The 26,418-nt window shown below is 44.1% G+C and overlaps 1 protein-coding gene across 1 annotated transcript in view; it reads left to right on the forward strand.

Moving 5' to 3' along the window:
• Positions 1-26,418, forward strand: part of adamts18 (ADAM metallopeptidase with thrombospondin type 1 motif, 18) — a 159,314-nt gene that overhangs the window by 63,948 nt on the left and 68,948 nt on the right. The window contains 4 exon segments of the mRNA XM_041191707.1: positions 5,846-6,018; positions 12,808-12,938; positions 13,937-14,060; positions 21,824-22,068. Of these exon segments, the coding sequence (XP_041047641.1) occupies positions 5,846-6,018; positions 12,808-12,938; positions 13,937-14,060; positions 21,824-22,068 (673 nt within the window).

A 26,418-nucleotide genomic window follows, 5' to 3' on the forward strand; every position in this document is an offset into this window, starting at 1 on the left:
TTAATCAGTAAGGGAATCAAGGGTTATGGGGAAAAGGCAGGACAGTGGAGATGAGGATTATCAGATCAGGCATGATCCCATTGAATGGTGGAGCAGACTCGATGGGTCGAATGGCCTACTTCTGCTCCTGCGTCTTATGGTCCTATATGCCCCCCACCCCACTTTCTCAAATGAATGAAGTATGTAGCCTCACCTCAGCTCCTGTTCAGGGCAATAAGGCTGAAATCTCCAGTAAATGCTGGGCATGATCCTGAATGTGGTATCACTCTGGTATAGTGCATTCAGTCACCTGCATGCTGCCACTATGGAGCACTCTGCATACCTGGTTATTTTAAAGTTACCAGCGTGTGAGTATGAGTACGAAGGGTTAAGCTATTTCAAAATGATCATTCCACCGCAGGTCTTCTACAGAACAAAGCACGTTCAAACTGATCTGTTGCCAAGCAAAACAGAGCAGGTTAATAAATATTGTCAGCTACAACTCCAGCTAACCGAGCCTTGCTGCTACTGCCTGTTAAGGAATTGTCCGCCAGACCTTGTAAAATGCTTCACATTTTATGTAAATTGGAGAGACTGGGCAATGAAGCAGAAACCGATTGAAAAGAGGAAATAAAAATAAAGATGCTTATGTTTATCGATTGCCTTTCACACCCTCAGGATGTCTCAAAGTCATTTGCAGCCAAGGAAGCACATTTGAGACATAGTCACTATGGCAGGAAAAATGGCAACCAATTTGTGCACAGCAAGGTCATAAGGACATAAGAAATAGGAACAGGAGTAGACCATTCAGCCCCTCGAGCTTGCTGCGCCATTCAATAAGATCATGGCTTATCTTTTGTTTTGATTTCCACATTCCCATATAACCCTGATAATCTTTGATTCCCTTGCCTAACAGGAATCTATCTACCTCCACCTTAAAAATATTCAATGACCCCACCTCCACCGCCTTCTGAGGCCGAGAGTTCCAAAGTCGCACAACCTCCTGAGAGAAAAAACTTCTCCTCATCTCTGTCCTATAACGGTGACCCCTAATTTTAAAACAGTGCCCCCTAGTCCTGGACTCACCCACAGCAGCGTGGCCAGATTTTCCATTTTAGCGATGTTTGATGGCCAGATAGATATTGACCAGGACTCTGGGGAGAAATCCTCTGCTCTTCTTCAAATAATGGCATTCACCTAAGAGGACAAACGGGACCTGAGGTTTATCACCTTATCTGAAAGATGGCATCTCTGACAGTGCAGCACTGCCTCAATATGACACTGGGAGGATCAGGTTGGATTCTGTGCCTCAAGGCTCTGAAGTAGAATCTGAACCTGTAACACTTTGACTCAATTAAGAATACTGTCACTGAACCATGGCCGACTAGGAAGTAAGATGGATCCAATGTCCTGGTTTCACAATGCTGACATTTTACCTACAGTCTTCCGCATGCTCTCTCTCTATTTCTCTCTCTCTCTCTCTCTCTCACACAATCTATTCATACTCACCCTTACACAGTCTCACTGTCACATACCAGATACACATTCACAGTCACACAGTTTCACCCAATTTTGCTGCTTTTAACATTTCAAACTATTACAATTTTTACTTTGTGCTTTAGTTCAGATGATGACACACTGACATTACTGCGCCAAGTCTCTCCATGAGATGACAAAAAGCAGATTCCCCAACAGCACAGCTGCAGAACTGTATTTCTAAGTGTCTGCTATTCTTCCAACAGGATATGAGGATATAACACTGCAAGTGCTGTAACTCTGCACAAACACACACTCCTCATCAACAGTCTGAACTCAGCGAGAACTAGTCTAAAAGAGCAATTTGTCACTTGTTTATTCCAGAGAAGGGTGTTTATGGCCATCGGGTGCAGCTGGTTATACACTAGGGGGGGAAGGCCTTTCTTTGATCCCCCAACACTACCCCTGTTTAATATTGAACAGCGATGATTTATTTTTGAAACTTTCAATGAGGTTTTAAAGTTGAAAAATTTGTCATTAAATTATGAAAAATGGTTGCCAGATAATGATCACCCTATCCTATACCCCTTCCTTATCTTTGTAACCTCCTCCAACCTTCTGAAAACTCTACGCCCCTGCAATTCTGCCCTCTTGTGCATCCCCCAATTCCTTTCCCTCATTATTTGTGACAACGTCTTCAGCTATCATGGCCCTACTCTCTGGAATTTCTTCCCTAAACCTCTCCACCTTTCTACTTTCCCTCATTTAAGACACCCCTTAAAACCTATCTCTTTTCCTAAGCTTGATTACCAACCTAATACCTAGGTTGGTAATCTCTGAAGAAGAATCGTACGGACTCGAAACATTAACTCTGTTTCTCTCTCCACAGATGCTGCCAGACCTGATGAGTTTTTTCCAGCATTTTCTGTTTTTGTTTCAAATATCTCTTCCCTTGGCTCATATCAATCTTATTTTGTATCATTATATGCCCAAGAAGTGCCTTGGGATGTTTTACTATGTTAAAGGCGCTATATAAATTCAGGTTATTTTTCTTAATATGCTATATTGATGCAAGCCTTTATTGTTTACATTGAAGAATGATGTTAATTATACAAGATTTCTGCAATATCTTTGACCAGAAAGGGGGGAACTCATTGCAATGTTCCCACTTATTCCCAAACACAACCCTGTTTTTGTAAATGGAAAGCTTATTGATATCAGAATCCAGAGAGAAGTTATAATTTCAGGTGCAGAAGAGAATTACGATTCTAGCTCCAACACATCTGCGAGGTGAGGGAAATAAAGGCCGGATTTTCCCACTAGAGACCGGAATTTTCTGCCAAAAGTTAACGGGCCTTTGGCCGGTCCATCAAGTTTTCCGTCCTGCCCTCAATGCTTCCTGCCACAGCTGGACCGGAAAATCCCAGCCAAACTCACAGGGCTACTGGAGTAGAGTGGGGAATGGGACGCATTGAATTGGTCTGCAGGAAGGTGAAACAGACTCAATGGGCTGAATGGCCTCCTTCCATGCCATTATGACTCTATGATATGAGGGGGATATTTCCTTTCGACAGAAAGCAAAGAGAGAGCGAGAGAGAAAGCAGGCCAATGAACTGGACCATACTGATTGAATCTGTCTGTCCTCTTGCATCTGCACATCTTTGCTCTTCTGGAAGTCACCGAGGCCCAGCTTCATAAACTCCTTCATCCTCGGGCTCCTTGCCAAAGTGGTCATTTTTCCCTGCGTAACTCCACCCCCCCTACCTGAGTATCAGAAGCTAATTTAATAATTCAGGACCAATCTTTCCCTCCCTTAACATCTACATGTTTAACAAGTTTTTTTGAACACGGTGTTACTTAAGTGGTCCAAAGAAAGGCCCCTCATCCACCAGTTGGTGGGCCAGACACCTCGAATAGCAAGTTAATAATCTATTTACAAATAGCACTGACATCTTACCACTCTCATCTTAAAACCAGAAGGTCTGGGGTTCAAGTCTCACTCCAGAGACTTGAGTGTGAAAATATAGGTAATGCTCAGTGCAGTATTGAGGGAGTGCTGTCTTTGAGTGAGATGTTAAATTGAGACCCTGTCTGCCCTTTGAGATGGATGGAAAAGATCACCATCTGCTGCTATTTCAAAAGAAGAGCAAAGGAGTTCTCAGTGGTGGCCTGGCCAATAATTATTTCTCAGTCAACATCACTTAAAAAGACAGATCATCACATTTCTGGTTGTGGGAGCTTGCTGTGCACCTTTCCTGCATAACAAAAGTGATGGCACCTCAAAACATACTTCAAAGGCTATAAAGCACTTTGGGATGTGCTAAGGCTGTGAAAGGCACTTTCCTAATATTGATCAAGAGCCCTCCAAGTTCTGTTTTTTCTCTCGCCCCAGAGTTCTGATCCCTGACTGTAGAAGCCCAGTTGCTGCCTTAGCTGAGGTGAGTTAACACTGTATACAGCAAGAATCAAACCTGGGGTCTGTTGGTGATGCTTTTCTGGTTTGGCAGCCGGACAGCGGATTTACTTAACAAACTAGTATCTTCCTAATGAAGTCTGCTCTTGCAGGAACGTGAGCACAAGGCTATCGATTGTAATTATTTGGAGAAGGTGCAGCAATTGATTACTACTGAGTGCTTTGCTTGGGGGCGAATTCACGAGCAGCACCTGTACATTTTCTCTCTCCATACATTTATTATAAAGTGATGATGAAAACGGATGCCTGAACGTATCTTTGGATTCATCTTGGAATAGTGCAGCATGCCAATATATTTAATCTCTCTCTTGAGCTTTACTGAAGGTTAGCCCTTGTGTTTGAGCCCAGGTGGGAGTCTTTGGCTTCCTGCACAGCTGTATTCGGGCAGCTGGAAGTCTGCCAGCGTCGTAACAATAAAATCTGTTCAGTCAACCTTAGGGAATGATTTAAGGTTTGCCCCAGGGGTGACTGGGTGCTGTTTGAGAGAAGCTTTGGTAAGTCATGTATTTTGGGAATAGTCCTTTGTAAAGAAGAAAATCCAAGCAGTCTCTGTAACAAATTGACTTTTGTGTTGTCTAATGCTCACATGTTTACTTAGCTGTCACATTGGGAAAGCATTTGTCTTCCCCCATCTCTCACACCCACTCCCTCAACAGCCATATCCTATTCTCCTTACTTCTCTCCTTACCCACAGGGGAAAGTTTCCCGTCAATCCAGTTCTGTCTGAACAGTGTCCCCTGTCGGACGTGTGTACTTATTGCCATCAGGCAAAGAGAAATTGCATTTATATAGCGATTTACACAGCTTCATGATGTCTTTATAGCCAATGAAGCACCTCTGAAGTGCAGCTACTGTTGTAATCTTGAGAAGAAACATGATAGAGGTGTTTAAAATCATGAAGTGTTTGGACAAAAGTAAATAAAGGACATTTGTCTACAGTGGTAAAGGGTCAGTAACTAGAGGATGTAGATTTAAGATTGATTGACAAAAGAACCAGTGCTGACTTGAGGAAGCAGTGTTTTTTTTTTGCAGGAGTTAGTTGTTCTGGAATTCACTGCCTGAAATGAAAGGGTGGTGGAAGCAGGTGTAACGGTAATTTTCAAAAGGGAAATAAATAAATACTTGAAGGGAAAATCTCAGTGGTGAGGGGGACGAGGAGAATACTGGGATTAGTAGGATAACTACTGAAGTGATAGGCTGCTTCAGAGCTGTATGACGCTATGGCCGTAATTTCCCACCCCCCCCCCCGCCTCCCTACGCGGCGGGTTCCCCCGGCAGGTCCAGCAAGCCATTGAAATCTCCATTCACATCGGTGGGGCTGGAAAATTCCAGCCTATGATGCTAACAAGGTAGCCAGTTTACACTCAGCAAGCTCTCATAAACAACAGCATCGATAAGACAATCTGCTTTAGTGATGTTGGGTGAGTAATAATTATTGGCCGGGGCACTGGGGAGAAATCCCCTTCCTTCTCTACCTGGATCCTTTCTCCCATCTGAGAGGGCAAATGGGCCTTGGCGTAGTATTTCAACTGCAAGACAGCACCTCTGACAGTGCAGCACTCCCTCGGTATGGAACTGGAGTGTCAGCCTAGATTTTATGAACCTACAACCTTCAAGAGGCACACACGCTACCAGCTGAGACACAGCTGACACAAATGAAAGGGTCAGTCTTTATTATGGTATAGGCCGCTGCATGTACATTATTTAGCTTCACGAATGAATAATGGTCCTTTAGATGAGGTACAGAATAGCCTGGAACTGGGGTGACACAGCCAACCAGGGAAAGGTGGAGAATTGGCAACGTTAAAGAAAACAATACATTAAATATTAATGCTGTGGATATTCAGCTTGCCTGTGTTTAATTAACTTTTTTTAAGAAAAGTCAAATTGCTTGATTGTATTTTCTGTGTTCCCCAGGCCTCAGTATGGTGGAAAGTTCTGCTATGGCTCCAGTAGAATCTATCAGATGTGCAACATCCAGGCTTGTCAGCACAGCAGCGTTCTGTTTCGGGCCCAGCAATGTGCTGAATATAACAGCAAGCCCTTCAGGGGATGGTACTACAAGTGGAAGCCCTACACAAAGGTCAATGGTAAATATTTAAATGTAGAAACTTGATGCATTGGAAAGGGGGAAGAGAGTGCAAGTGAGTTCTAAGCTTGTCCCCAATTTGGGGTATTATGTAGAATTTGACTCCATTGAAGCAGCCCATTTGACCTGGTAGTTCTGTGCTGATGTGTTTGTTCCACATCAGCTTCCTCCTACTGTACCTCACCCTGTCATCATATCTTTCTATTCCTTTCTCCTTTATGTACTTATTTGCTTCTCCTTAAATGTATCTATATTATCCATCTCAAGCACCCCTTGGAAGCAAGTTCCACGTTCTCACCATTCTCTTGGTAAAGATGTTTCTCCTGAATTCCTTTTGGATTTAAGATGACTTTCTTATATTTATGGCCTCTAGGTTTGGGCTCTTACCCAACTGGGAACATTTTCTCTAGGTCCTCACTGAGCTCTTCATAATTTTAAAGACCTCTATCATAGCATCCCCTTCCCCCACACCCCTCAACCATCTCTATTATAGAGAAAAAAGTCCAGAAAAATGTCTTAACATAAGAGCATAAAAGATAGGAGTAGACCATCCGGCCTATCACGCTCTGCCATTCAATATAATCCTGGCTGATCTTCAGCCTTGACTCCACTTTCCCACCCACTCCTGATACCCCTTAAGTTCTTCAGCCTTAAATATATTCAATGTTGAAGAATCTGCAACTCTCTGGGGTAGAGAATTCTGACTATTCACAACCCTTTGAGAGAAGAAATTTCTCCTCATCTCAGTCCTAAATTATCTCTTATCCTGGGACTGTGGCCCCGTGTTCTGGATTTCCCAGCCAGGGGAAACAACCCTTTAGTGTCTACCTTGTCAAGCACCTTCAGAATTATGTTTCAGTGGAATCACCTCTCATTCTTCTAAACTCCAGAGATATAGGCCCAGTTTACTCAGCCTCTCATCAAAGTACAACCCTCTCATCCCAGGAACTAATCTTGTCAACCTTTGCTCTGCCTCCTCCAATGCAACTAGATCCTTCCTTAAATATGGAGACCAAAACTGCTCAAGGTACTCCAGGTGTGGTCTCACCAAAGCCTTTACAATTGTAGCAAGGCTTCTTTATTTGTACTCCCATCCCTTTGCAGTAAAGCCCAACATGCCACTTGCCTTCCAAATTGCGTACTGTACCTGCTTGCTAACTCTGCGTTCCTTGTACAAATACACCCGAGTCTCTCTGAACATCAACATTTGCAAGTTTTGCTCTTTTAAAAAAACATTCGCTTTTTCTATTCTTACGACAAAAGTGAGTAAACTCATACTTACCCAAAATACCCCAGTTGCCAACTTGTTGCTCACTCAGTTAACCTGTTTATATTTCTTTGCAGCCTCACTGTGCCCTCCTTATAGCTTGCGTTTCCCCCAAACGTAGAATCGTTGCTCCCTGTTTCTTTGTCTAAGTAACTAATATAGATTGAGGCCCCAGCGCAGATCCTTGTGGCATTCCACTATTCATAGCCTGCCAACTTAAAAATGTCCTGTTTGTCCCTACTCTTTCCTTCCTGTCTGATAACTGGTCCTCTTTCCATGCTAATATATTACCCCCAACTTGAGTCTTGAGGCCTTATCTTGCCTAATAACCTTTTGTGTGATATCTTATCCAATTCCTTTTGGGAATCCAAGTTTCTACCCACTGGTTCCTCTTTATCTACCTACTAGGTACACCCTGAAAAAATTGTAATAAGTTTGTCAAACACTATTTACCTCTCGTAAAATCATGTTGGCTTTGTCCGATCATACTATGATTTTCTAAGTACCATATTAAGACTTCCTTAATAATAGATTCCAGCATTTTCCCTATGATTGATGTCAGGCTAACTGGCCTGTTGTTCCCTGTTTTCTCTCTCCCTCCTTTCTTGAATAGCAGTGTTATATTTGCTAACTTGCATCCTAGAGTCAGATACAAAATATTTGCACAATGCCTCTTCCATTCCCTAATTCCAGGAATGAGAAACTTCAGTTATGAAAATAGACTGGAGCGTTCTCCTTGGAGAGAAGGGGGCTAAAAGGAGATTCGATAGAGGTGTTCAAAATCACGAGGGGACTGGATAGAGTAGATAGGGAAAAACTCGTACCCGCTCGTCAAGGGATCAAGAACGAGAGGGCACAGATTTCAAGTGATTTGCAAAGGAAGCAAGTTTGACGCGAGAAAAGACTTTTTCACACAGCGAGTTGTTCGAAATCTGGAATCCACTACCTGAAAGTGTGGTGAAGGCAGATTCAATCGAGGAATTCAAGAAGCCAATGGGTGATTATCTGAATAGAAACAATATGCATGGGTACGGGGAAAAAGCAAGAGAATGGCACTAAGTCATGATGCTCATTTGGAGAGACGGTGCAGACGCAATGGGCCGAATGGTCTCCTTCTGTGTCATAACAACTCTGTGATTCCTCATAATAACTACTTCTGTTTCTGCTTCCAAGTGACCAACATTTACTTTTGTCACTCTCCTTTTTATATACTTGCTAAAGCTCTTACAATCTGTTTTTGTATTCCTGGCTAGTTTACTCTCCCATACCATTTTTTCTTTTTTGATTATCAATTTTTTGATGGCCCTTTGCTGGTCTCCAAAACACTCCAATCATCAGGCTTACCTTTGCTTTTTGCAACATATATGCTCCTTCTTTTAATCTAATACTACCCTTAACTTCCTTAGTAAGCCATGGATGGATTTTTTTTGCTGAGTTTTTGCTTTTTAATGGAATAAAATTTTGTTGAACATTTTGAATTATGTCTTTAAATGTTTTCCACTGTTTGTTTCTTACCATACCTTTTAGTCTATTTAACCAGTCAAGCTTACCCAGCTCTCCCCTCGTACAAATATATTATGCTTTGTTTATTTTTAAGATTCTTTTTGGACTGGAATATGTTGCTCACAAATTTAATATGGAATTCAGTTGTATTATGATCACTATTTCCCATTGGATCTTTTACTGTAAGATTACTAATTAATCCTGCCTCGTTGCACAACACTTGATCTAAAATAGCTTTTATCCCCAGTTGGTTCCACAACATGTTGTTCCAGGAAATTGTCACAAAACATGCTACAAACTCATCTTTCAGACCACCCTTGCCAATTTGATTAGTCTAGCCTATAGTATATGAAAGTTAAAGCCCCCGCATTTATTACATTGGTTTTGTTACAAGCTCTAATTATTTGTTGTTAATGCTCTGTCAAACAGTATAACTACTGTTAGAGGACCATAAACTGCTCCCACCAGTGTTCTCTGATTCTTGCTATTCCTAATCTCCACCCATTCTTATTCTACTCCCTGATCTTCTGAGCCAAGATCCTTTCTTACTGATGTCCTTATGTTATCCTTTAAAATTAAGGCTACCCCTCCTATTTTTCCATTTATGTTCTTTGCGTTTTGGATTAAGAATGCCTGTAGTTAAATGTTATAGCCTATGGTCCTCAAAGGTGTTCTTCTTTTGATTTAATTTTCTGCATTGAAACAATTGGAGTGATTTGCTGCTAATTCTGATAAAATTTGGATCTGAATTCCACTTTCTTAAGGCCCTGCACAGATGCTTCACCATTGAAAGTGGACATTGATGACAAGGCATTTTAGCCAGTCGATGTTTGTTTTGGAATTGGAGTAAAATATTGATGTACAACCACCTTCCTGTCTTCTCACATCCTGTAAGATGTGTCCCAGGCAAATGGCCAGGCCAAGCATCTCCAGACAGGGTACAGTGCAAACAAAAAACCCCACAAATCATCCTCGTTGTAAGGTCCACTGAGGCACCCTAAGTGATCTCAGTGGAGGATTAAAGATTAGAGGTGATTTTAGACACTATCAGACTATTAGAATGTTCAGACATGACATTCTGAGAGAACACTCTTGCCGCTGCCTCAGAAGGTCATGGATTCAAGTCCCAATCTAGAGACTTGAGCACAAAATCTAGGTTGTTGCTTCAGTGAAGTGCTGAGAGAGTACTATATTGTCAGTGGGTCAGTACTGAAGGAGAGCTGCACTGTCAGATGAGCAGTGCCGAGGGAGCCCTGCATTGTCAGAAGTGCCATCTTTCAGATGAGGCATTAGACTGCAGCCCACTCTTCCCTGTCAGGGGGATATAAATGCTCCAATGGCACTATTTCGGGAGTTATGCCCTATGTGTCCTACCCTGTGCTTATCCCTCAACCAACATCCCAAAAGTAGGTTATGTGGCCATTAACTCTTTGTTGTTTGTAGGAGCTTGCTATGCAAAACTTGCCTGCTGCATTTCTTACATTGTAACAGTGCCTACACTTCTTTGGGATGACTTGAGGTTGTGAAAACCACTGTGTAAATGCAAGCATTTCTCATATGGACATTTTGATATCATGGCAATACTCATTCATAATGATGACATGGATCTTTCTGTGATCTGATGCCTATCACGTTCCTTGGCAGAAAACTCACCCTTGATAAGCAGAGAGCAGGAATAGGCATTATGCTATTGAGCCATGACATTGTGTGCAGTGCAGGGGTGATCAGCAAACTCATTTGGCAGCGGCAGACTTTTTTTCATGAGGGCTGGTTCAGGTTCAGTCCCTTTCGAAGGAAGAGCATTTTTTTCTCTTGTTGCTTTAAGTACTGACACTGCCCACGTCACAGTGAAGTGAGTTGAATGCGTTCCAAAGGGAACTTGGCACTTCATCGTCAACATCTCAACAGTGCACCAGTGGCAATGGGGACGTGTCTGCTTCGGGAACTCATTGATTGCCCTGTGACTGGTGCACACTCCCCGCCGTGCGCTTCCCACACACTCAAGAGTCCCTCTGCCAAGATTGGCACAAGGTATTCTCAGCAGATGTGAAACACACATGGTGCGGTGCAATCCTTCAACTGTTTCATTTAGATAAAACCAGAGAATAAAATCATGCAGCATAGAAGAAGGCCATTTGACCCATTGTTTACATGCTAGCTCTCTGGAAAGAGCTGCCTAATTAGTCCCGCTCTGCTGGTACTTTCCCCTTGGACCTTTTCAAGTACGTAGCCAAAGTGTCTTTTGAAAATTACGATTAAATCTGTTTCCACCAATCTTTCAGGTACTGCATTCTGATTGTAACAACTTGTTTGTATAAAAAATCAATCCCCTCCCCACCCCGCCCCCCCGGCTTTTTTGCCAATTACCGTTAACCTGTGTCCTCTGGTTACTGAACTCCTGTCACTTTTCCTCCATTTCAACAGTGACTATGCTTCAACAGTACCTAAGTTGGCTGTAAAGTGCTTTGGGAAAGTCTAAGGCCATGAAGGGCGCTATATAAATGCAACATTTTTCTTTATTCCATTTTTTTTCTTTTCCTTGGGCTACTGTCAAATATGAATCCACTCCTCCTTCACCCTCCAACCACATGACATGCTTAAGGATACAGTTTTTATTTGAACATTATTTGTATTTTTTGTAATGTACGAAGAGATAAATCCTACGAATGTGTGTTAAACGGTCTAGAAACTGGCAGGTAATGGAAAGTTGCATGCCCCAGGAGAGGCGTATTCTGAAGTAGAATTTTCAAGCCAATGAAGTATCTGTTCTTGGTCAACCCTGGTGCCCTGGATTCCATTGCTAGAGTGCTTGTACTGGCCAAAGTGGCTCATTCAGTAGTTCATCAGTTGTTCACTCTGTTCTGCAGAATACACTGGGGGTAATCTCAACTTCGTGCGATATCTAATGCCCACTTATTATACACTCCGCCCAATTTTCCTTTGAAGTTTTCCAGGGATATCTGGCGGTCTGTATGATGGGCGGCTAATTCTACATTACCCGTGTTACACCGCCACTCAAATTAAACATGACCTCCAGTGCTCCTCTTCTGAATGAGTCTGTGCAACCCATTAAACCCATGATGGTGTTCGCCGCCCCCTTCTGCATACTCCCTGTACCTGCTCAATGCATCTCCCTGTATGAGCCTTATGGGACCAATAAGGACCTCAGTCATAGGAACAGCAGAAAAAAAGTCGACCATTCAGCCCCTCGAACCTGTGCCACCACTCAATGAAATCACAGTTGATCTGTATCCTAAATCCACCCACGCTGTGTCCTGACCAAGGGTCATTGACCTGAAATGTTAACTCTGTTTCTCATTCCCTAGATGCTGCCAGATCTGCTAAGTATTTCCAGCATTTCCTGTTTTTATTTCTTTACCCAGAGAGTGGTAAGAATGTGGTATTTAATGCCACATAGAGCGGTTGAGACGAATGGCATAGATCCACTTAAAGGGACAATAGATAAACACATAAGGGAGAAAGGAATAGAAGAATAGGCTGGTGGAGTGAGATGAAGAGAGAGAGGGAGGAGCCTTGGATGAAGCATAAACATCAGCATGGACCAGTTGGAATGAATGTCCTGTTTCTGTGCTGTAAATACTATGTAATGCGGTGGAGACTGCAGGTAATGGAAAGTTGCATGTCCCAGGAGAGGCTTATTCTGAAGTAGAATTTTCAAGCCAATGAAGTATCTGTTCTTGGTCAGTCCTGGTGCCCTGGATTCCATTGCTAGAGTGCTTGCACTGACAGACTCTACCTCTTGTTTACTACTGTTTAAAAATATGTTATCAGAAGAGCCTGCAGGATAAGCCTGTGGATCAAACTGACATGAAATGCAGAGACTAACGTCTCTGTCTTGTGTCTCTTCCTGTCATTGCCTGATGAGATACAATCTTCAATGCATAAAAGCTGATGCAAATTGACCTGGTTTTACTTGTTGGTGATTATATAAATACAGCCTCTGCAGACCACCCTGTGGCGTGTTTTTAAGTGACTTGATCCCTTACTTTGTGCTTACAGATGAAGATGTTTGCAAGTTGTACTGCATAGCTGAAGATTTTGACTTCTTCTTTGCCATGTCCAACAAAGTGAAGGATGGAACTCGCTGTATAGAGAATAAATTTGATGTTTGTATCGATGGCATTTGTGAGGTAAAATTCCTAGTTCTCTCTTTTATACGTAGTGTGTTGTCTTCGATTTGCTCCTTTTCTTTGAGTTAACTCCCATAACTGCATCATTTGAGTTGGTGGACCAACTCCATTTGCCCTAACAACGGAATGTGGATGGATCCATCCCAGCTCAGTTTTTCAACCTCCCTCCTACAAGCGACCCCGCTCAAGATCAGCAGCTTCACCTCCTCAGGAAATCCTGACTGTAAATTCCAGTCAAGTTCGAGGATTTAAATTTAGGATGTCAAAATTTGAAGAGTTCAGCTCCCTGGGTTATAGTTATCAATTGTCACACACAGTAAGGGAAAAAAACAAGTAATGGCACACTGCTGCTTCAGTGAACTTTGCCGTGATCTTGTGGAAGGTGAGATGGTCTTCACTGCACAAATGCTCCTCATCTGGTCTAGTTGCCAAGAGGATGAGCAGACTAGGAGCTACATACTATAACATCCTTGGTCTCGTTGTGCTCACACAGAATATTTCCAATCTTCTGAGGTAAGGAAAACGTTAACTTTATTGGAACACATCCTATTGTGGCTTCCTTAGCATGAGAGTGCAAGATCATAAGACATTGTGTCACTTCCTGTGATGATGTATGCTGTCTCATTAGCATTCTTACACAGTTAGAATGCATCCCTTTTACTACATCTCCCCCATGTCTCTGATACTCCGCATTATACTACACACACTTGCACTCAGGGAGAGCAGAACAGCCAAATAGTATTTTTTCTCACCTGCTATGATGCCTCCCCTCTTCTTGAGAAACATTACCAGAAGCCAAGAAATAATTTGGCTGCCTGCACACACCATCAAGCGCTGTCATGCAACATGGGCGTTAAACATAACGTGGGTAGGACTCCCGTAATTGCTGTTTCAGACAGTGGTTAGCTAAGCCATGCACAACAAAGAGGCCTTAGGTACAAGTCCCAACCTGTCCTAAGGTAGCTGATCGAAGCGTAATTGATGAATTGTTTCTTCAGGCAGTGGGATGTGACCGTGTCCTAGGGTCAAAGGCTGTCGTGGATGCTTGCGGAGTATGCAATGGTGACAATTCAACTTGCAAGTTCTTCAGAGGGCAGTATCATCAACAGCACCGGGCAAATGGCAAGTATATCAGAAACAAACAGCACCGGAGGAGTGTGCTACACATTCATTTTTCAGTTAATGTCATAGAGTCATTTTCGGCACAGAAGAAGGTCATTCGGCCCATCAAGGCCATTCGGCCCATCAAGTCCATGCCGGCTCCCTGCTGGGCAATCCAGTCGGTCCCAATGCTCCGCTCAGTCCCCGTAGCCTTGCAAGCTGATTTCCTTCAGGTGCCCATCCAATTTCCTTTTGAAGTCATTGCTTGTTTTAACTTCCACACCCACACGGGCAGTGACTTCCAGCTCATGATGACTCGCTGGGTAAATAACACATTCCACCCCCTGCACCTCTTGCCCAAAATCCGTGTCCCTTGTCCAATCAGCTAATTCTTTATTTTTTTATGGGATGTGGGCATCACTGGCAACAAATGCTTGCCCATCCCTAATTTTCTTTGAACTGAGTGACTCGCTAGGCCATTTCAGAGGGCAGTTAAGAGTCAACCACATTGCTGTGGGTCTAGAGTCATGTGTAGGCCAGAGCAGGTAAGGTTGGCAGATTTCCTTCCCTAAAGAACATTAGTGATTCAGGTGTTTTTTTTTTTCATGGTCACCATTAGTGGGACTAGCTTTATATTCCAGATTTATTAACTGAATTCAAATTCCACCAGCTGCTGTGATAGGACTTGAGCCCATATCCCCAGAGCATTCTGCCTGGTTCCCTCGATCACTAAGATAAAAGCAAAATACTGAGGATGCTGGAAATCTGAAATAAAAACAAAAATAGCTGGAAAAGCTCAGCAGGTCTGACAGCATCAGTGGAGAGGGAGACAGAATTAACATTTCGAATCTGTATGACCCTTCATCAGAACTCAGCGTTCTGATGAAGAGTCATACAGATTCGAAACATTAACTCTGTCTTCCTCTCCACTGATGCGTCAGACCAGCTGAGCTTTTCCAGCTATTTTTGTTTTTATCCCTTGATTACTAGTCCAGCAACATTACCACTACGCCACCATCTCCCCTATGGGAAGAGCTTTTTTATTGTTTACCTTCTTTAAGCCTGTCATAATCTTGTACACCTCAGTCAAATCTCCCCTCAATCTCCTTCACTCCAAGGAGAATAACCACAGCTTTTCCAACCAAACCTTGTAACTGAAATCTCCCATTCCTGGAACCATTCTCGTAAATCTCCTTCGCATCTTTCCTAAATGTATGGTGACCAGAATTGGATGCCATACTCTAGCTGGGGACTATCCAGAGCTTTATATAGGTTCAGCATAACTACCCTACTTTTGTCCTCAGTGCCTCTATTAATGAAGCCCAAGATACCATACCTTTTGCTAACCATTCTCACAAGATATCCGTCCATTTTCAAAGATTGATGCAGATGCACCCCTAGGCCCCTCTGTTCCTGCACACTTTTTAGAATTGTGCCAAGAGGTCTGTATTGCCTCTCCCAATCCCTTTTGGCAAAATGAATCACCTCACACTTCTCTGTATTGAATTCCATCTGCCAATTGTCTGCCCATTCTGCTAGCCTATATCTATGTCCTGTTGCAGGCTATTCATCTTATTCTCACTGTTTGCCACTCCAAGTTTGGTATCATCGGCAAGTTTTGACATTTTAATCCATATTCCAAGGTCCAATCATTTAAATATAGCAAATAAAGCAGTGGTCCTAGCACTGACCCTTAAGGAACACCCTCTAGTCCAAAAAGCAATCATCTACTCTGACTCACTGCTTTCTGTCCTTAAGTCAATTTTTTTTATCCAATTATACACTGGCCTCCTATTCCATATGCATCAATTTTGTTAACCAGCCTTTGAAATGGTACCTTGCTAAATGCTTCTTTAAAGTCCATATAGACAATATCCACCGCATTCTCTTCATCAACCTTCTCTTGTCACATCGTCAAAAAATTCAGTTAGATTAGTCTGCTTTTCACAAATCCGTGTTGGCTCATTTAATTAACTCAAAGCTCTCCAAGTTCCTGTTGATTTCTTTTCCCTGATGAAAGATTCGAAAACCTTACCCTCCACTGATGTTAAACTAACTGGCCTGTAGTTGCTAGGACTGTCGTTGCACCCTTTTTTGAATAAGGGTAGCGCATTTGCCACCCTCCAATCCTCTGGCATCTGCCCCATATCGAGGGAAACTTGTAAGATTAAGGCAGGCACTTCACTATCTCCACCCCCACTTCCTTTAGCAACCTGAGATGTAAGCCATCCTGACCAGATGACTTACCTATCCCAAGCACAGACAGTCTTTTCAGTACCTCCTCACTTTCAATGTTTACATTATCCATTGCCTCCACCACCTGCTTCTCCCAATAATTTTTCAGATTCCTCTTTCTTAGTAAACATCAATACGAAGAACTCATTAAGTATTCTAGCTTTGCCCTGCACCTGTAAGCATACATCACCCTTACTGTCCATGCTGGTAGAAGATTTTTGGGTTCCCTTTTATGAGGACTGCCATTCTATTTCTCTCTTTGCCAGTGTTATTTTCCTGTTCCCCTCCCCTCTCTACCTGTTGTATTTGGCCTGGTTCTTGCTTGAAGAATTCACCTGGCATGCATCATACATCCCCCTTTTTTGTTTAATCATAATCTGTATCTCCCTTGTCATCTAACAAGCCCTGTTTTTGGTTCCAATACCATTTTCCCTTGTTGGAATGTACTTACCCTTAACCTGAAGCATCTCTTACTTAAAGGTCACCCATTGCGTCATTTCAGTTTTTCCTGTCAGTCTCTGGTTCGTTTTTACCCTGGCTGGATCTCTTCTCATTGCATTGAAATTAGCTCTCTTCCAATTTAGAAGTTCTATATTGGATTGTTCTTTTCTTTTCTCCATTACTAATCTAAACCTTATGGTACAATGATCACTCTTAACACAGATGTTCACTCACAGACACTTGGTGCACTTGGCCTACCTCACTTCCCAGCACCAGATCCAGCAATGCCTCCTTTCTAGTTGGGCCAAGAACATGCTGATTAAAGAAGTTCTCCTCAATACTGTTCAGAAATTCTTCCCTCTCCTTGCTCTTTACTCTAACAGTGTCCCAATCAGTGTTTGCTTAATTAAAGTCCCCTAATATCGCCACTCTATGGTTTTTGCACATCTCTGTAATTTCCTTGCAGATTTGTTCCTCTACCTTCTCTCACTATTTGGAGGCCTATTGTATACCCCAAGTAGTGCAATCCTACCTTTTTTGCTTCATAACTCTAACCATGGATTCTGCTTTGCCCCCTCAAGGAAATTCTCTCTTTCCAACATCTCCCCTAATCATTACTCAGCTCCCCCCCCCACCTCGCTTTTTTCTTTCCCTATATTTTCTGAATGTTGTCTGTTGTGCAGCATAGATTAAATTGAAGAAGGCTCTGAAGAAGGGTTATATGGACTCGAAACATCAACTGTTTCCCTCTCCACAGATGCTGTCAGACCTGCTGAGTTTGTCCAGCATCTTCTGTTTTTGTTATAGATTAAATTCTCTTGGCAGAATTGAATTTTGAAAACCCTCCTGTGTTTTGAAGAATGCCAAGGCTTAAAAACAAGGAGTCAAAAATGACTTTAAGGAACAGTATCCCTTTAAACGGGAATCTCGAATCTCAAACAAACTGAGGCCAAATTCTACTTAATACAACCGGAAGACCATGTTTTCTAACAGCTTCAAAGATGCATTGCATTTTCTGATCAGTTGATCAGACAACATTTTTTTGCCTTCCCTGAGATAGGTTACGTCGGGAGAATTTATTTCCTCTGGTAGGGGAACCCAAGGCAAGAGGACATAATCATAGACTTGGAACTAGGCCTTTCAAGAGCGAAATCAGGAAGCACTTCCTCAGACAAAGGTAAAATGTGGCTAGACAAAGCTAAGCAACCCCACAACCAATGGATCATGTCAAAGCTCCACAATCCTGTCACATCCAGTCATGAGTGGTGGTGGACAATTAAACAGCTAACAGGAGGAGGAAGCTCCACAAATATCCCCATCCTCAGTGATGGGGGAGCCTAGCACATCAGTGCAAAAGACAAGGCTGAGGCATTTGCAACATTCTTCAGCTAGAAGTGCCAAGTAGATGATTCATCTCAGCCTCCTCCTTTGGTCTCCAGCATCACAGATGTCAATTGTCAGCCAATTCAATTTGCTCCATATGAAATCATGAAACAGTTGAAGGCACTGGATGCAGCAATGGCAATGGGTCCTCCAACATCCTGGCAATAGTGCTGAAGACTTGTGCTCCAGACTAACCATGCCCCTAATCAAACGTTTCCAGTTACACACTGGCATCTACATGACAATGTGGAAAGTTGCCCAGGAATGTCTTCTCCACAAAAAGCAGGATAAATCCAACCTGGACAATTACCGCCCAATCAGTCTCCTATTGATCATCAGCAAAGTGATGGAAGTGTCATCGACAGTGCCATCAAGTGGCACTTACTCAGCAATAATCTGCTCAATGACACCCAGTTTGGGTTCTGTAGGAGACACTTTGCTCCTGACCTCATGACAGCCATGGTCCAAACATGGACAAAAGAGCTGAACTCAAGAGGTGAGATAAGAGTAACTGCCCTTGACATTAAGGCACCATTTGACTGTGTGGCATCAAGGAGACCTAGCAAAGTTGAAGTCAATGCGAAGCAGGGGAAAAACTCATTGGTTGGAATCATACCTAGCATAAAGGAAGATGGTTGTGATTGTCGGAGGTCAATCATCTCAGTTTCAGGTCATCACTGCAGGAGTCCCTCAAGGTAATGCCTTAGGCCCAGCCAATTTCAGCAGCTTCATCAATGACCTTCCTTCCATCATAAGGTCAGAAGTGGGGATTTTCCATGATGATTGCATGAGGTTCAGCACCATTTGCAACTCCTCAGATGCTGAAGCAGTCCATATCCATATGTAGCAAAACTTGGACAATATTCAGGCTTGGGCTGATAAGTGGCAAATGACATTCAAGCCAAGCAATGACCATCTCCAACAAGAGAGAACTTAACCATATCCCCTTGACATTCAATGGCATTACCATCACGGAATCCCCCATTAACATCCAGGAGGTTGTCATTGACCAGAAACTGAACTGGACTAGCCAAATAAATACTGTGGCTACAAGAGCAGGTCAGAGGCTGGGAATCCTGCAGTCAGTAACTCACGTCCTGATTCCCCAACATCTGTCCACAATCTACAAGGCAGAAGTCAGGAGTGTGCTGCTATACTTTCCACTTGCCTTGATGAGTGCAGCTCCATCAACACTCAAGAAGCTCAACACCACCCAGGACAAAGCAACCTGCTTAACTGGCACCTCATTCACCAACCTAAACATTCACTCCCTCCACCACCAATGCACAGTGGCAGGAATGTGCACCAACTACAAGATGCACTGCAGCAACTCATCAGGGCTCCTGCGACAGCGCCTTCCAACCTGCGATCTCTACCACCTAGAAGGACAAGGACGGTAGACACATGGGAACACCATGGCCTGGAAGTTCCCCTCCAAGCCACTCACCATCCTGACTTGGAATTATATCACCATTTCTTCACTGTCACTGGGTCAAAATCCTGGAACTCCCTCCCTAACAGCACTGTGGGTGTACCTACGCCACATGGACTGCAGCGGTTCGAGGAGGTAGCTCACCACCACCTTCTCAAGGGCAATTAGGCATGGGCAACAAATGCTGGCCCAGCCAACGACACTCACACCCCATGATAGAATTTTCAGAAACTCTTCCCAAAAAAAAAGCTGTGGATGTTGGGGTGCTTCAAGGGTAAGGTTGATAGAATTTTGCTGGGTAACGGTATAAGGGGATAGGGAGCCAGTTTGGTTAAAGGGGGCTGAGGTTTCAATGAGAGTGTATGGTTAAAGGGGTGAATATGTTATTGATAAATGTCAGCTGGACTGTGAGACTGGCTTGATAGGTTAGCTAATCTTTCCCTGTCTTTTATCGTAGGTCTGTAAAAGAAGAATTGCAGCAAGTAAATCAGTTTTGAGCAAGGGGCTAGGCCAACGAAACTTTTTGACAGGACAGGAGTCATCCTGAATGCGTATCACCAAAAGAAACTTGGTTGCAAATAGTTTTAATGAATGACTTTTAAACAAACATTTGTTCTTTCCAGTATTTTGATCTTCAAACACTGAAATGGGGCAATATTGCGGGAAAGTGCCAGACTAGTCCCACAGCAAGGACAGATTTTGTTGGAACAGGATGAGGCCAGGCAGCCCCTGAAGCCTGTTCAGCCATTCAGATGGATATTGGATGATCTGCATCTCAACTCCATTTACCCACCTTGGCTCCATAACCCTTGATATTTTCCAATCTGATAAAAACCTGTTCACTCCGGCCCTGCAATCTCCAATTATCCCCCAGGCTCCACAGCCATTTTAGAAAGAGAGAATCCCAGATTTCCGGTGCCCTTTGTGTGGGAAAGCGCTTTCTGATTTCCCTCCTACATGGGCCGAGCTCTCATTTTAAAATTGTGTTCCCTCACTCTTGATTCCCCCCACTGGGAGGAAGAGGTTTTGCCCTGTCTAACCCGTCTAATCCTTGTATCATCTTAAACACCTCAGTTAGATTACTGCTTAATCTTCTGTTGTAAAGGGGATGTAAATCAGCTCCATGCCATCTATCTGCACAATTTGAACCTCTCAACCCTGGGTTCTTCCTGATATCCATCTGTTAATCAATCAAAAAGAGGCTGGTCGGACTATGCTTTTGCATTCAAGTCTCAGTGTTGCCTGCTCCTCAGATCTGCCAATTCTGACTTTGATAAGGAGAGCAGCATCAGAAATAAGGATATAATACAAAGCACAGAACTAGATATAAGATAGTCACCGATAAATCCAATTCAGGGAATTCAGGAGAAACTGATACATTTAAGGTGAAGCTGGATAAACACACGAGGGAGAGAGGAATGGAAGGATATACTGATAGGGTGAGATGAAGTAGGATGGGAGGAGGCTCATGTGGAGCATAAACACCTTCATGGACCAGTTGGGCTGAATGGCCTGTTTCTGTGCTGTACATTCTATATCACTTCTGTGAATGTGATCCATGCTGGATGGTACTTTTCACGCTCTCCGAGTTACAGTACGTGCACTGGAGGTGGAAAGTAAAGCTGTGAGGAATGGTGCAAAGCTAAAGTAACAAAAAAAAAAGAAAATCGGTAACGCACTTTGTTGAAGGGGCCTTGGCTGAATTGATAACACCTGGCTCATTCCCAAAGCTGCTGTCTGTTTTCAGTTTTTAACTAGCCTGATTGACATGAATCTGGATATACAGCTCACCACTGTGAACGTAGGGACAGGAGTGAGCCATCCAGCTCTTTTTTAGGGAGACAGTTCCAGATTCCCACTACACTTTTTGTGAAGAGGTGCTTCCTGGCATTATCCCTGAAGGCCTAACTCTAATTTTGATATTGTACTGCCTTTTTTCTGAACTCCCCCCACCAGAGAAAATAGCTTGATCCAACCTATCAACTCCTTTAATCATCTTAAACGCCCCAATTAGATCGCCCCAAACTTAAGGAAATACAAGACTAATCTATACCACCTGGCCTCATGATTTAACCCTTTTAGCCCTGGCATCATTCTGGTGAATCTACACTGCACCCTCTCCAAGGGCCAGTACATCCTTGCTGAGGTGGAGTGCCCAGAAGTGAATGCAGTACTCCAGATGAGGTCTGACCAGAACTCCGTACAGCTGCAGCATAACTTGCCGCCCTTTGTATTCCATATCACACGTTTAAAAATAAATTCTAATTAAATTTGTTCTATTTTGGTTTCATAGAGTACTACGTTGTTGTCACGGTACCGGCTGGGGCTCACAGCATTCATGTGCATGAGCTGGAGATCTCAACAAGTTATTTGGCAGTGCATAACCTGAAGGGCAAATACCACCTGACTGGGGATTGGACAGTCGACTGGCCAGGGCAGTTCAACTTTGGAGGAACTGTGTTCGACTACCGGCGCTCGTTTAACACACCAGAGAGCCTGTACTCAGCGGGACCGACTAATGAGACACTCGCCTTTGAAGTAAGCTCCTTTTCTTCTCCCTCCTTGTTCACTCCCATCACTTGTGTCTGCAATGGAATTAGCCATGACAGGTTGGCAGCATGCTGGAGGGTTCAGTCGGACTGGTGACATCATGCCCCCCTCCCCATGTAGTCGCATTTAATTAGAGTCCAGTGCTGAATTCTGAGAAAGATTCCCCAACTATAGAATTGTCCAAACGGTGAGCCCTTAATCACTGCAGAGATGTTGGAATGAAAAGGTGATGTCGATACCACATGCAATGTTTTCATCATTAGATGCTTGGCTTTGAAAAGGAACTGTTGTGGGTTTTCTTTTTTGCCTTCAAAATGAAAATTAAAATCCCAGACAGTGTGATGTAATGGCTAGGTCCTCATCTTGATGGGGTAGATGAAAGGGATGTTTAATTGGATGAAACGAGTTACAAAATATCGACGTGAGTGTTTGAAGCATTTTTAATTGGGTAAAGAAAGTCTCATCAAATGATTGGGATGGAGGATGAAGAAGTAATTTGATGGGGTTTTGTTAATAAAATGCTTACTTTTTATTTTGGGAATTGGTTTCTTGCAGGTTGCTTATCTTGATGCAAAGGATATTATTAGACCAACTGCTATTTCATATAAAGTATCATGCAAACCTCTCAATGTAGGAAAAAGCAGGCAAATAATTCAGTGTGGAAGAGAGGAGACCTTATTTTCCCAGTGACAACACAGGTTATATGTTCTCTTGTGCACGTGCACATACACACACACACACATGCACATGCACATGCATGCACATGCATGCATGCACACACACGTGTACACACTCTTGCATGCACGCACACACACACTTACACACACAGAGACACGCATACACAGACACTTGCGCATGCACAGATGCTCGCACAGACACACAAGCACACGTGCACAGACACACACACATGCACAGACGCACGCACAGACGCATGCACAGACACACAGACAGACACACGTGCACAGACACACACACATGCACAGACGTGCACACAGACACACACACACATGCACACACAGACACATACCCTCCATTTTCCATCTTCTGGCAGAGCCAGACTTTTGCTCCATTAGTTCTGGACTCATTTTGGAATTCAGATTGCAGAGATGAAAAGACTATTCCTTGACAGAGAGCAAATCCAGTGTTCCCAATCTCCCAATGGGCAATCTAGTCAAAAGATGGATCTGTAGGATAATGAGCAACTTGTTTTTCTACGCTATTGCTAACCCATACATCCCTTCAATGAGGATCATTACTGGATAGGCAAGAGCATTAAACTCCCTTTTCTATGGCATCTCGTCCTCCATTAGAACCTTCTTTTTGTCCAATGGAGTCAAGATTCAAAGAAGAAAATACCATTTTCTTCCATTGGATTGGCTGGTCTGGTTCACAATTCAATGCCCCTATAAGGGAACTTCATCCCAACTATCTGTGGTGGCTTCAATCCAGGTTCTAAATGTAAAATGAATGTGTCCTAAAAGGGCGAGGACACAAAACCTTTGTTCTGTGGTTGGAAATTAGGTATATTGTCTGAAGGGAGAGTAGAAAACGGTGCTGTTGAACAAGAGCTATTAATTCTGGGAGCAGGGGGTGGGGTTGGGGGTGGGGGGAAGGGTGGGTGGTAGTGAGGTGAGGATAAATCTTATCAACGATTCTGTCCTCTTCCTCAGAGTACTTTTATGGTGAAGCAGGTCAGTTACATTCCTGGTGTCTTGAGCTGGAACTTAGTTCCCACAACCTATCCAACACCCAGAACCACTTGCTTGCACCGCCAGAGCCATTGGGACTTTGATGCCAGGACTAAATAGGGGTCCGGTGCCCGTACTTGCCTGGAGCCAAACTGGGAGAGTTATTTTCCTGGAGGTGGCCTCCTAATTGGCTGCTTCCACTCTCACTGTCCTATTAAGGACGGCTTGGGGGCTCTCGATGCTGCTGTCCCAATCAGAGGGCCAGGAGCTCGAGAGCCTCAGTAGCCACACTGGGTGGGGTGGGTGCAGCTGATGCAGGTGGGAGACCTCAAGGGTGTCTAAATATGGAGGAATACCTCGCAGGCATAAATTTAAACTATAATTTCAGAGGGGTCATTGCAGGCAGGTTCCTCAGCCCCCCCAGTGACAGCTTTGGGCCACAGATCCAGCCTTTGCTACAAGTGGCCCTCTCTCTCTGAGGGTTGAAATCTCTGGCTCTGATGCCCCCTTCCCCCAAACACACCCCACCCCCACCTCAAGGGAGGCTCCCTCTATTACCAGAAAAAGTTTCACATCCAGCCATATAAAGAGCTATTAAGGCAGGTGATCAAAACCTTGGTGAGAGAGGTGGGTTTTAAGGAGTGTCATAAAGGAGGAGAGACAAGTTCTGCTTCTTCTTCAGTTCTCTGCCCTTAGTTGGATCCCACCCACAGCACCAGGACCTGCACCACAGGTAGGGCAAGGAGGTAGCACCCAAATCCAGCCCGCCTGGAATTGGGATCGATCCCTGTTCTTGGCGGGTGGGGCTGGTGGGGTGCGAGCAGACAGAGAGGGTAGAGTTGAGGCTGCAGGCAGATCGGTCATGATCTTGTTGACTGGTGGAGGAGGCTCAAGGGGTCGAATGGCCCACTTGTCTTATTTCTTGAGTTCTTGTATTGGCACCAGTCTGATCTGCACCGCCCACCCAGCCAACCGACTCCCCCAAGGAGCCCTAGTCGCTGTGGCAACATACTTTTACATGCATGTGGTAGCCTGGAGCTATGGATAGTGATGGTAGAGACTCCAACGTTCTTCCCATCACGTGGCTGACATGGAATCTCTCCCAATCTTACCGCGTGCCATTGGTATGTGTTGGAAGGATTTACAAGTTGATACTCAATCTGTTTGGCAACATTATGAACACAGCTTCCTTGGCTGGAGATGTTTGGAGAGGAAATTCTGGAGCTTCGGGATAATGGAATGAAGGAAATCAGAGAGGCTGCAGAGGCTAGAATTGGAAGAGTGACGCACTCTCGGAGAGTTGTAGAGGTCAAATTGTTGTAGAAGTTTCAAATTTGAGGCATTGCTGTACTGAGAGTCAATATAGGACATCAAGAGCAGGGCGTGTTGAGTGAACAGGACTTGGGGTAGAATTCTGTTGAGGCGTTGGGGGTCTTGGCTGCTGGCTGGAGAGCCAGTGAGGGACTCACGCTGCCTCTTTTCAGGGAGGCTCACCCAACCACACACCAATCAGGCAATGGGGAGGTCAGCAGCAGGCCTTCCCCTGGAATCAAGACCCCGGAGATGGAAGTTTTGCCTACCGAGAGCTGCGGCCAATCAGAGGCTGGCAGCCCTTGTGCTCAGTAGCGCCACTAGGGAGGCCATGGCTGCTGTTGGAAGAACAGGCACTGGAGTCCCAGCATCGTGGACCAACCCAGGCCATTGGTTATTAATGTAATGTTGGGGTGGGCGGTGAGGGTAAGTTTCATGGGGTGGGGTCACAGGGAGAGGGGTGCAGTGGAGTCAGCAGCAAGGATTTAGCAACATCCCCCACCACCCACACCCTCTCCCCCCCCCAACCTTTCCAACACTGAGTCCCTCAATCAGGCACTGAGTACCTTTGATCAAGGGACCACCCTGTGCCCCCAGGAGCTGACATAGTGGCCGCACAGCCTGTCATGCATAGTGACAGGCCGGCCTGCAGCTGGGTTAATACCAGCGGCGGCGAGATGAGACTCTTTATTGGCCATTAATTGGCCACTTAAGGGCCTCAATTGGTGATGGGGCAGGGAGGTCACCCAGGGACCTTCCCGCCCAGAACTTAATTCTGGTGGAGGCAGGAAGGTGGCGTGGTTCCAGTGTGCTATCATCCCACCCAAGCAAATGTACTTCCTGCCTCCAAGCACACCACCAGCGAGTGCGCAATATTCCGACCTTTGTGTCAGCTGGAATATGTATGGTCCAAATTATAATCCAAGTTTGGTGACACTTAATAACTGATTTAATGACAAGCTCACTCTCTTCGACCTTGATGCTGTTCTGCACCATGGACTTCAGCCTGTCCCTTAGGTTTCTAAACCCTAAACACATTTGCTGTTTTCAGGAGTCAGTCTCTGATTTAACTGCGTGACACCAGTGGGACTAATGATGAAACAGTTACGTTCAAGTTACACAGCCACAGCAGAATGGGGTAGAGTGCTATCCATCTTGACAGACACGACAGAAGGACAAAAAGCAATTCTTTTGTTTGTTTATAGTGTAAAAGAAAACAGAAACAGGTGGAAGACAAAGGGCTGCATCAATTATGAGGCCCATTCGCCAAGTATTGTGAATCGATGTTACAGGTTAACCTCACTGACTGCTCCCAGAGTAGGGTTACGCTAAGAGTGAG

This window comes from Carcharodon carcharias, chromosome 7 (genome assembly GCF_017639515.1).
Source record: "Carcharodon carcharias isolate sCarCar2 chromosome 7, sCarCar2.pri, whole genome shotgun sequence".
Classification (NCBI taxonomy): domain Eukaryota; kingdom Metazoa; phylum Chordata; class Chondrichthyes; order Lamniformes; family Lamnidae; genus Carcharodon; species Carcharodon carcharias.